This window comes from Zonotrichia leucophrys, chromosome 15, assembly GCF_028769735.1.
Source record: "Zonotrichia leucophrys gambelii isolate GWCS_2022_RI chromosome 15, RI_Zleu_2.0, whole genome shotgun sequence".
Taxonomy (NCBI): Eukaryota; Metazoa; Chordata; class Aves; order Passeriformes; family Passerellidae; genus Zonotrichia; species Zonotrichia leucophrys.
The window spans coordinates 10,634,339-10,645,960 of record NC_088185.1 but is presented as its reverse complement, the minus strand read 5'-3'; the positions used below and the strand labels follow the sequence as shown (position 1 = coordinate 10,645,960).

The 11,622-nt window shown below is 45.8% G+C and overlaps 2 protein-coding genes across 3 annotated transcripts in view; one reads left to right on the top strand and one right to left on the bottom strand.

Moving 5' to 3' along the window:
- Positions 1-2,679: 2,679 nt before the first annotated feature.
- On the bottom strand, positions 2,680-3,243 carry LOC135454772 (spidroin-1-like). Its single transcript, XM_064727233.1, has one exon. The coding sequence runs from the start codon at positions 3,241-3,243 to the stop codon at positions 2,680-2,682; it is 564 nt and encodes a 187-aa protein (XP_064583303.1).
- The window catches only part of SPPL3 (signal peptide peptidase like 3), a 57,355-nt gene continuing 48,869 nt past the window's right edge, over positions 3,137-11,622 (top strand). Inside the window, exon 1 of one of the 2 annotated variants that reach the window (XM_064727037.1) lies at positions 3,137-3,398. In XM_064727037.1, the coding sequence (XP_064583107.1) occupies positions 3,376-3,398 (23 nt within the window). In that variant the 5' untranslated portion in view covers positions 3,137-3,375. The remainder of the gene's footprint in view (positions 3,399-11,622) is intronic. The other variant, XM_064727036.1, reaches the window with a different exon arrangement.

Below are 11,622 nucleotides of genomic sequence, written 5' to 3'. Positions count from 1 at the left end.
CTGGTTCTTTCCACCTCCATTACAGCAGAAGCAAGACATGGTTAGCTAAATGTCATCTGCTGACATTTAAACAATTTGGAGGTGAGGACTCTTTGTAGCCAGTACTTTCATCTGATTTTTCTCTACCATGCTTGCCTCTGGGAGCTGCCCTTCCAAATACAAAAATAATTTTAGAAATGGTTTTGTTTGCTGCTCGTTCTGAAATACCTTGACAGGTCTAAGTAAAGCATCAGTCTACATCAAAGGTTCCAGGCAGAACAGGTACTCTGGGAGGACTTTGTAATGTCACAGTAAACTGTCACTGAAATTCAGACTAAAGCTCTCTTGTAGGTCCAAAGAGAGACTGTACAAAAGATACACTGAGAAAATTATCTGAGGAATGCAAGCAGTGCTCCAGTTTGCAGTTGAGAGTAGATGCTGGGTCTGTAGGGAGGAATAAATTTCTCCTGTGGATTCATCCCACTGCTATCCTGTAATGATAGAGCAAGCTTGCAAAATCATTTAATAGTCTAGTCACAAAGCCTGAGATGCTGGAAAGAAATTATACTTTAATTGCTCATCAGCTATAAATCATTTGTGCCAAATTAATGTGCTGGAAATTTTGCAAGACTGAGAAACTGGAAGCTATTTCAATATGAACACAAAGCAGAGATATTGTTTCACAGATACCAATATCAGTTTTACATCCTTCTTCTCAGCAAAAAGAAAATTAGGAAAGGCTCTTTAGAATCAAGACAAGGCTGAAAACTGATTTATCTTTCCCTGCATTGATTTAAAAGGACTGAGATGTCCTTTTTTATTCTTATATTTACTCTGTTATTTTTATTCTTATATTTACTCTGTTATCATCAATGAAAATGGTAGCACCAACAGGCATTCCAGGCATTCAGGTTTGCACCACAGTAGAGTGATGATTCCAAATTATTTATTTACTATCTAAGCATTTCTGCAGGTCTTTCTGCTGTGCTGAGGAGAACAAAAGCAAGGAACTTATCCATTGTGCAAATCCTACCCAAAGCCTGAGATTTTTGGTTTTTAGACAGGGGATATGTGTATGTGGGAACACCAGAGTTTCCCCCCAAGCAGGGCAGGAAGTTTCTCCAGCTGGGAAGAAAGTTGAGCATTCCCCACCCCCTGATCCCTGCAGCACCCCCAGTGCCAGGACTGAGCCCAGCAGGGATCTGTGACCCCGTCGGGCACTTGGAGCGTTTCCATCTCTCAGCTGATAAATCCGATTCTGCAGCAGATTTAGAAGTGGGTAAAGTGCTGATTATGTGGGGAGCTCTAAGGTCATTCCTGTCCACAAGGCCAAAGGGCTGGGAAAACACTGAGGGTTTGGATGCTGAAGTGACACAACCTGCATCACTTGTTTTGAAAGCAAAAAGAGACAGGGGGAGACACCCTCAGAGTCCATGTTAATAAAAGCCTTGTTTAACTGGAGCACAGGAGTCCCAGCCCTTCCCTCCACCAGAACCAAGTGCGTCTGTGTTGTACGTGCAGCATCTTCCTGCTGCAGCTCCCCAAAATTTCAGGGTTTTTTGCAGTTTCCTGTGTATTGACTGATGAGCTGAGCTAGCAGGAATGAAGTGACCTGCCCAGCATTACACAGCAACTGGTGACACAACAAAGGTGATCAGAGACGTTCCTTACTTGAAGTCCTCTGTCATGACCACACACCAGCCTAAGGTTTTCCCATTTGAGAGAATAAATGAGATAGACAACATGAAAATATTTTATTCAATCCACTAATAGGAACAAACAAGAGTGTGGTTCCAAATTTCAGAGGCATCTGGCATCCCTGTAGATGCAATGAGAACGTCCCAATGTCCCATTAGTTTTTGGAAGATTTAAATACAATTCTATCAAGGCACAGAATTTCTTCATACTTGTTTTTAAAACAAACACCTATTTTTACCAGTCCCTAGCATTTGTTCTCCTATTTATATTTGATGCAGTTACATCACCTCTAGCTGTATGTTCAAACTGGCTGTTCTGAAAGGGACAATGAGTGGGAATGCACAGCTGGACTGGAACAATTGATCCAAGCTCTGCAAAGCCCCACTTGCACAAAATTGCTGCAAGTGAACTCCCAGGAGGTAAATATGGATTACTCACGTGAGCAAACCCAGCAAAAAGCACTGGTCCTGCATTTGGCAGAAATGCAATGAAAGGGCTGAGGGTTTGGCAGCAGAAACCACACCAATATCAACGCAGCAGTTTCTCTGCCTGAGACTCGCACAGCTTTAATATCAGCCTGGTGATAAAATGAAACACATGATTTTTATTTGGTCGAAGTATCCGGAATATTATTTTCCTTCCATTAAAAAAAACCCCACCAACATTTGAGCATTTGATCCTATTGATGCTCCTTGGTTTGAAAGATTCAAAAATACAGCAATCTCTAGGAACAGCTGTGCATGTGATGCATTAACAGCGCGGTTAGGAATTATTTTACCTGAACGGTGCATTCACCGCCCAGCCCGCGCCACAGCGCTCTCCGGGGCAGGCAGGGGCTGCTGCGGGCCGGGGAAAGCAGCGCCGTGAGGGCAGCAGGGGCGGCCGGAGCGCCCAGAGGTCACGGTCCGAGCCGGCCGCGCTCGCCCTGCCCGGCACCCCGAAAAACGGGGGAGCTGCCCCGCTGCGGGAAAGGAGCCGCCGGCTCGGGAACCACCTCGGGATTCACGGCTCCTCGCCGGATGCCCCCAGCCCCAAAACCCTCCTGCAGCCCGCGCTGCTTTTCAGGCGGAGGAAGCTCCGTCCGCCCTCCTCTCTCCCAGCCCCTCTCTCGGCGCGGTGTCCGCAGCGATCCCGCCCGCCCGGGGGCCGATCCCGAGCAGCGGCGCGGCCGGGCCCGATAACCAGCACGGCCCGCCGCCTCCCCGCGCCCCACAGCGCCTGCGCGCGGCCGGCGGCGGCGGCACGTGAAGGTGTTGTGGGCACGTGACCCCGCGCGCCGCTCGGGCCCCGCCCCTCGGCGCGGCTCCGCCCCCGCCGTGCGCGAGCGCGGGCACGCGGCGCGGCCTGGCCCGGCCGCCCGGTGCCGCCGCCTCCCGCCCCCGCCCCGCCCCGCGCCGCCGTCGCCGCCGCCGCCGCCGCCCCGCCGGCCATGAGGCCCCGCCGGCGCCCTAGCGCGGCCCCGCGTCGCGGCTGCTGAGCCTCCGCCCGCCCCGCCGCCACCATCGCCCTTCCCGCCCGCGCGGGGACCCCCCCTCGGCTCCCCTCCCTCCTCACAGCCGCCGCCATGTTGGGCCGGGAGCCGCAGCGGGGCCGCCACTGAGCCCCGGAGCCTGCGAGGAGGAGGCGGAGGAGGAGGCGGAGGAGGAGCCCGGGCCCGGCCGCCCCGCAGAGCCCAGCGCCGGCCGCCCAGCCGCAGCCATGGCGGAGCAGACCTACTCCTGGTGAGCCGCGGGGCCGAGGCCGCGGGAGGGTCCGAGCCGGGCGGGCCGCGCCGAGCGCAGCCCCACGCGGGGCCGGTGTCCCGGGCGGGCGGGACCGGCGGGGGGGCTGCGGCGGGGACCGGGGCGGGAAGGAGCGCGCTGGTGGAGGGGCTGCGGGCTGAGGGCTCGGCGCGGCTCAGGAGGAGGGATTAGGGGAGAGGAGGAGGGACGGGGCGGCCGCGCTGTGCGGATCCCCCCCGCCGGCACCGGGCAGCAGGAGAGGATCGGCGGCAGCATTGGCGGGGCTGTCACCCCCGGTCCTGTCCTGTCCTGTCCCGGAGGGCTCCTGGGAGCTGATCCCTGCCCGCCCGATCCGCCGGGCCTGGACAGGGACAGGAGCTCGTTCAGGGCTGTGAGGCTGCAGGTCACCTCTGCCTGAAGGGAGATTTATGCCAGGGCAGGCTGGTGAGTCGGAGCCTGTGTGTTTGTGCCTGTGTGTGTTTGTGTGTGTGTGTGTCTGTCTGTGTCTGTGTGTATGCCTGTGTGTGTGTGTGTGTTTTCACCTAGCGACAATAGGCTTGGTCCCTGTACAGGAAATAGAACGGCGAGGAAGAGACCAGTTCCTGTGGAAAGACACGAAGTGTAGCAAATGAGAGGGCATTTTTTTCTGTGTCCTGACACTGTCTCGGGCCTAGCTGGCGGTGGATAAAGGAGACGGGGTGCAGTTTCTTCCTGTAAAATGTGGGGGGTTTTGTTCTGTTGTGGATTACAGCCAAAATACTTCAAATAATTTACCTGCGCATCATCTCTATTGACCTGACCACTGCAGCAATTTATTCTGATATTCTCACTGCATTTTAAATCCAGTGATGTCATCCAGGGTTGTTGCTTGGATTTTTTGAAAAAAGTTACTTGTTTTGAAATAAGTCCCTTATTTAAAAAGTAATTAAATCTAAGTTTTTGACCTTGGTGTGTGCTGAATGTGGAGAAGGGCTTGAGCATGAAACAAACATCCCTGTTCTGAATGGTCCCATTACTTTTCAAAACTTGGAACCCAGTGGGGATTTCTGTTCTGCCACATGTTGAGACTGGCAGCTCCTTCCCTCTCCTGTCTCTTCTCTGTCAAGAACCAACATTTGTATTGGTCTTCTGCTTTTTAGATGTCCTTATTTTGTTTCACAAGCTCAGTTCAGGCAATGGTCTGGTCTGCTTTAAAATATCAGTGAAAAGACAACTCTTCTGACTTCAAAGATCATTTACATATTGACACAGTAAATGAATATTGGTGCAGATTTAGGCAGTTTAATGTAGTTCAGTTAAATGTGTCTTAGTGTGTTTTAATTGCAGCATAAAATGATAAATTCATAAACTCTTGGATTTGTCAGCTTTCTGGAAAGAAGTAAATGAAACAAAATGTCAGTTATACATTATTTTAATCTTAACTCATTTGCTGTTCTGAATGAGTGGTTTTGCCATAGTAATAGTCTAAAGGGAGGATATTTAGCAGAGGCTGAGAGAAGGATTTGCTCTTCTGAAATGACAATTTCATTCCTCTGTGTATTTTAAGGGAATGAAGTTGTCATTTAAGGTCTTCACTGTGCTTGGTGGATCTGAAGAACGGAAGTTCTTTCTTACAGTACTGAGGTTGTAGCAGAATGAGGACATGATGTGTGTTTAAACCCTATAATTTCAGGGCTGTGTTCTCCATGGTGTCCTCATGGACCTCGGGTTTCTGTCACTTTGCATTTTTACCTGTGCTCAGCCTTGCCTGGGAGCTATGGGAGCAGTGGACAGAGCAAAAATCCAATTTCAGTCGTGCTCTCCTCTCTGTGGGCATTTCATTACTTACACTTCTAACAACAATCTTGCCTCGGTTTATTTACAGTTGTGATGATGCAGCTCAGTGTAAAATTGGCCATTGCTTTAGCACTTCGAGGACAGACAAATGTGCATTTTGTCAGCTGGGGAGGCTGGTGCAGCAGGGCTGTGCCCAGGAGCTCTTTTGGAAGTTGGCTGATCCCATCCTGTGCATTTGCCAGAGCTGCAGCTTTCCAAGAACAGGTGTGGTGTGTGCTGCAGTGTCCAGCTGCTGCACCCACCCCTTGTGTCACACCTGGAAATGCCTCATCTGGCATTCAGAAGAACCCTTTCAGGCCCCTGCCTCTGCAGGGATGTCAATTGGTTCCCAGCTGCAGGAGCACTTCCCTTTTGTCCAGGTGCACAAGGCTTGGCTCCATCTTTTTGTCCCTAACTGTGTGCATGTGTTGTTGAGCTGCTGTAGCTTCATAAGGTACGATAAAAGCTTATTGTGGGTTTGATTTTTTGAAAAAAGAAGTCTCAGTTGTGTTAAACTACTTTGAAACAAGGTACTTGCCAGCTGTGATTAGTGGGCATGAGCATTGGCAAACATGAAAAACAGGGCTTGTTTCAGTCACTGACATCTTGTTAATGATGGTGTTTTCAAGAGATGAGAACCAATTCTCATATTGCTTTATTTATTGTTTGTAAATATGAATCAGAGATTTTAAGGTAGGTTTATAAATGTATTTTAAATTCCAAGTGAACTGAATGCAATTACTTTCTTTTATTAAGATACCATAAGCAGGAGAGACTTGGACTTTTTCCCCATCTCTTTCATAGTGTTAAATACATGAGTTATCTTTTGACACTCTTCTGTAAGGAGTTTCTTCTGACAACTTCTTTTTTCTTCAGTAGTGCCCCCACCTATAACCATATGTACTTTTATTTAACTTTTTTAGTATCTAAAGTCATCTTGCTGAGCCAGTATTTCAGATAAAGGTGTCTTATCCTGAAAGGAGGCTCTGCTGAAAATTTTGCTGGTGAAGAAGAATTCTGTCATCCTGGAAAAACTAATTTTAATGTGAAATGTGGGCTAAGTCCCAGATGGAAATACTCTTTCAAAGAATATGGACTTTTTAAAAAGAGAGGGTGTTTGAATCAGATGCTTGTCAGCAGTGAGTAGAGAAACTTTCTTTTGTCAAATTCCTGCAATAATGAAAGGAGAGCTGTGTACAATACTGCTGCATGGCAAGGTTGCTCATGATTTTGTAGATTAAATAAGAGCTAAAATTAGTTTCTGCAAGTGGAATAGAATGGGAGAGGAAAGAGGTTGTTGAATACCCATTTTCCCCTTGCTTCCTGTGTGTGCTCCAGCGAGGAAATGGAACAGGGGAGTGACAAAAGTTTCTGCTGAACTGAGGAGGGAATAAGCATGGGCAGAGCAGTGTATAAATATATTTATGTGTATGTGTGTGTGTGAGATTAGTAAATACCAAGAAATTTATCTTCAGGCACCAAACCGTTGGAAGTGTGGCAGCAGATGGGTTTGGAAGCAGCAGGCCCTAGATCATTGCTTTGTGAAGTGCTTGGTCTGTCCTTAATTCCTCATTTTGTGGTGCTTTTTTGTGCTGGAGCGTTTGAGAAGGCCCAGCACCATCCCTATCTTGTTTATCTGCAGTTAGTAGGTGTTTAGTGTTTTTCAAGGCCTGATGTAACACCCCCTCCCTTTTTACTGCTGCCCAGGCTGGCAATAGAGATTGCTTTGTTCTTTTTTTTTTGCCCTTTCAATGCACAAAAGATTTTCACAGCTTCCTTCATTGGTGCAGAGCAAAGAAGGGGATTTCTACACCAAAATCAAACGTGTTTTTTATATTTCCTTTGCAAGAGTGCTGTATAAGGGCAATAGGGATTGCCATGTGTGCGTGCCCTCTCAGGGTGGTGGTTGGGAGACAGACTGGGAGGGCAAGCTAAGAACAAAAAAAGAAAGACACTGTATTGAGTCACTAATCTTAAGAACAACTGAACTCCCTGTTAAATGTTATAATCAGTGGGATGATTCTTGTATTAGCCATCAAATGTTTCATGAGTGAAATGGTGATATATTTAGAAGCTTCTCTTCATAATGCAAAGGGTGTGGAAATTAAATCTAATGATGTGTCAGAGTAATCAATAAAACTACTGGGTTTTGGAATAAGTGTAAATGTACAGTGCTGCCTTTGCTCCTGGGAGAATTCAAAGTGGTTGGTGTTAGAAGTCTTTCTGGATTCAGAGGTCTGAGAATTTGCTTTGATTGCAATTAAGCATTTAGCATGCTGCTGCCATGAATTAAAATGCAGTTTCTTCCAGAAGGCTCAGGTGGTGCTTTCAAGTCTTTGCTGGCTGGATTGGATGTGTATGTGGGAGGGCAGGGAGTAAGAGGAGCTGCAGCTTGTTGACAGAACTTGTCAAATACTAGTAAAATAATTTTTTACATTCAAGATTTTTTAACTTGTTTGCTCAGTTTAGGTTGGGAGACCTTAACTGACTAATAAAGGTGTTTTGAGGATGGGAGGCAGTTTACAACAGAAAACAAATAATTCACCTGCATTTTAAAAATGTTGCACTTGATAGGCAACAGATTGCAAAGTACATAGATGAAATTCTGTTGTGCTGCTGTCAAAAATCTGTCATGAAATCCTGGCATGCAAATGTGGAGTTTGGCCCTTTGTCTTGCATTTTTCAGGAACTGAAATTACCGGCCACATTCCATTTGAAGGATTGTTAGGAGCTTCCTGAGAACAAGGATGTCATTGTGTGAACGTGCATGAGTATCTAGCATGAGAAAAGTGACTTAAACCTCAGTAAATTGGAGAATATCAGGTTTAGAGTTCATATGTTTGTCTTTCAGGACCAGCCTCACTTCGCTGTTTGTCACCCTCCCTGGAGCTTTTGCTATCTCGGGCTGTGGATCAGTGAGGACAGGGCTGCACTGGGCTCAAAGACAAATAGAGCAAAGAGCATGGGATGAGTAGAAGTTTGCAGTGACTTGAATGTACATGTGTTCAGTGACTGATAAGCACAAGGAAAAAAAATCCTCCTGTCACTGTTTGCTAATTGTAAGGCTGTATTTACTACATTAAAAAATCTTTAAGAAAATTTCAAGTGAAGAACAGAAATCAGTATTCTCTTGGTGCTGGTATACAGTAATTAATCTTTTAATTAAGATTTCTGTCACCTATTTTAATTAAGATTTCTGCATTTAACCTTTTCAGGGTACTGTGGTAATAAAAATTCCTGGTTCCTTTAGTTTTACCCAGTGGCTGGAGATCTTGGCTAGGATGCAGGAGATCAGTTCCATCCCCCAGGGCTTCTGGCCTTGCATCTCTCACCTTCTAGGGGAGTGTTCTCATCACCAAACTATGTGTTATTCAGAGGTTCAGCTTTGTGTGGCCACTTAAATCTCTTTCACTTCATATAAAATCCTGTAAATATTTGCTGGGCCAAGAGGCAGACATGCCTTTCTGTCTGGGATTGGCAGAGACCTGGATTCCCTGCCTGGATAAAAACCTGCTCTGGAGGACTGAAGGTCTGTGATTTGTGCTTTTCTAGGGATGAAAGGTTGAATCTCCATGAACAGAAGATGACCTGAATATGATTTCTTGTCACAGGTAAATGAGTGCTTAGGTGTGTGGATCCACCAATATCAATCCTTGTTGTTGTGGTTTGTGTGAGGTTTGATGGAGCTGAGAACATCTCTCTCTCTTCTGCTGAAGAGTAGGATCCAATAAATTGCTAATTTTGTGCACTTTGGGATTTTGGTGTGAGTTAAGCAGCCTGATGCTGTTGGAATTTGAGGAATTTTGTGGTGACCACCAGACAAATTAATTGAGGATATTGAGTTAAGTTGTATTTTGGTGAATACCATCATTTTTAATACTAGATTCAGTTGCTGAAAACTCAGTCATTTGTCACTGAAACACAATGCCAAAAAATGGGTATTTAGGAAAACGTCCTACAAAAAGTACTTTGAAAAATCTGTTATGCTTTTTAAAATGCAGTGATTTTTATTTCCTGAAATTTGAAAGAAGAGCAGAGCAGACTCTGGTATTTTTCAATACCTTAGCTATTTTATATCATTATTTTGATAATTGATGTGCCAACATCTGTAGCATAGGTGCCATTGTCTTTATTGTCCTTTGACATTTTATGATGACACTAAGCATTGTATCATACTCTAAATGCAAATAATTGGCACAAATTGTTTTGTCAAAACACTCTAATTTGATTCTGGTGGCATATGAGGGAAGTTTCCACCAAGAGCCGAGGGTGAATTTTGTGGGAACAAGTTGTGCCCATTTCCTGTGTGCTGTGCCTGGTGTGGTGTCAGTGCTGAGGCTGAAACGCGGCCGAGGCAGCGCCGGGCGCTTGTGGAGCCAAGCACGAGCTGGGCAGGCCCAGGCACTCAGAGCTGCTCTGAAGGTGATGATTTAATGGGATTAATGGAGCATATGTGGCCTTGCAACACTTGCTGATTCCCTTTCTCTTTAATTCCTCCAAGGGTGCTTGTGCTGATGATCTCTTCTCCTGAATCTTGTGGTGTCTGTGCTGAAATGCTCTGATCTGCCAGGCCAGGTTCTCCTCCCCTCCTGTGCCTCCCCAGAGCAGCTCAGCTCTCACCATCCATTAAATGTCTCTGTCTGCTGGAACCTCAGTGATGACATTATCCCAGAGCTCATTAATTGTGGAGCTGTGTTGCTGTCATCTTCATTATTAGATTCTGTTGAGTATTTCTTTTTAGGGCCAGCCCCGTGCCTCAGGTCCCAGATTCCCTGGATAGCCTCCATATCTGTGTGTCACATTAAATGGTATGGTATGGACTGTAGGGCTGTCACAGTGTGCTGCTGCCTCTTTGGAGGGAAACTTTGTAACTGATAACTAACCAAGTAACATTGTTAATATCCTACAGCAACGAGGATTCAAAGTAATGCATGAAATAAGGCTGAAGTGACTTTTTTTTTCAGGATGTCAGAAAGGAGGTACTTTGAAACCATCACAGCCAGTGTCATAAAGTAAGGGAGAATGCACTGAGGAGATAATTCTCTACTGTACAGTGTTATCCTTAGGATTCCATTACTGAGGTTGGCAGTGCAGAAGTTAGAGAGATATGATTTTTCTCTCAGAGTTTGTATATGGTAGCATTTTCCCTGACCAGTGGAATTGAAAGGGAAATTACACTGTTTGACTCTCAATTTTTCCTACTGTGACTCCAGGTTTGGATGTTCTTCCTTCACTTCCTGTAGCTCGTTCATAGACTTTTGACCCAAAAACTTCTTTTCCCATGCAGGCAGTATGTAGCCAAAGTCTGGGGAAGGATTCTCTTCCATTTTTATGCCATAACCTTGTTCCTGCAGGAGCTTCCACAGCAAAGGCTGTGTGGGGGAAGCAGGAGGAGACCCAGGGGTTCCACCCTCTGTTCATACACAGCCTTTAACTTTAGCCAGGAGTTGGCAAGCTTACCTTACTTATTCAAGAAATAGGCTTGATTTCAGTTCATCTCAAAGGAAAAAATAGTTCTGTGCAACATTAACTACTGACTGCTAAAGGTAAGCATCCTGCAGTGCTCTTAGCTGTACTCAGTGCTTCTCTGCTTGCTCAGTTTGGAAGTCCAAATTTCCTTCTTCATTCCTATGTACTCGGCTGTTTTTTGGACAGAGGTGTCTTTAAAAAGTCCTTTTGTTCATCTGATAACTAGCCAGCAGGTGACTTCTAGTAAATTTGCAATGATGCATAATTTTAAGTATATTTCAAACCATTTCAGAAGTTTAGAGATCAACAGAAGTGTTAAGAATTGATGGTGTTTGACTGAATCACAGAAGTCTGGGAGCTCTGCTTGCACCATTTTCTCATGACAGTAGTCCTGCAAATAGCAGCTCCATGTCAGAACAGCAAAAACCTGTACGTGTGGATTCATGGTGCAGTGTGGTTTCAGGTGGTACAAAAACCAAGTGATCTCAGCATATAAATTTGGTGCAGGTTTCTGTACAGCACAGACAGTTTAGCAGAGGGTTCTGTACGTGGGTTAAGCTAGTAGCAAGTGTATATCCTCAGGATTTATTTTAATTTCAGTCATTATTGGAATAATAAGCCCAGCTGGCTCCAGTTGAGATAGCACAGCTTGGACAAGAACCAGCATTACAAAATGTTTGAGCTCTGCAGTAGCACAATTAGCAGGACAGAGGTGAACAGCAGCAGCTGAATTATGGCTCCACTCAGTTCTGTGGCTCCTGGCCATCTGACATCCCTTCTGGTCAGACAGCCCAGGCTTAAAACTTGATTTAAATTTATCTGGAAACTTTAGTAGTGGGTAGAAATTCAACAGTGCATTCTGAGTAATTATTGTAGTTAGTTGATACAGATCTATTGGATGTATAAGACCAAAGCTTTGTTACACAAAGAAGTGATTTTA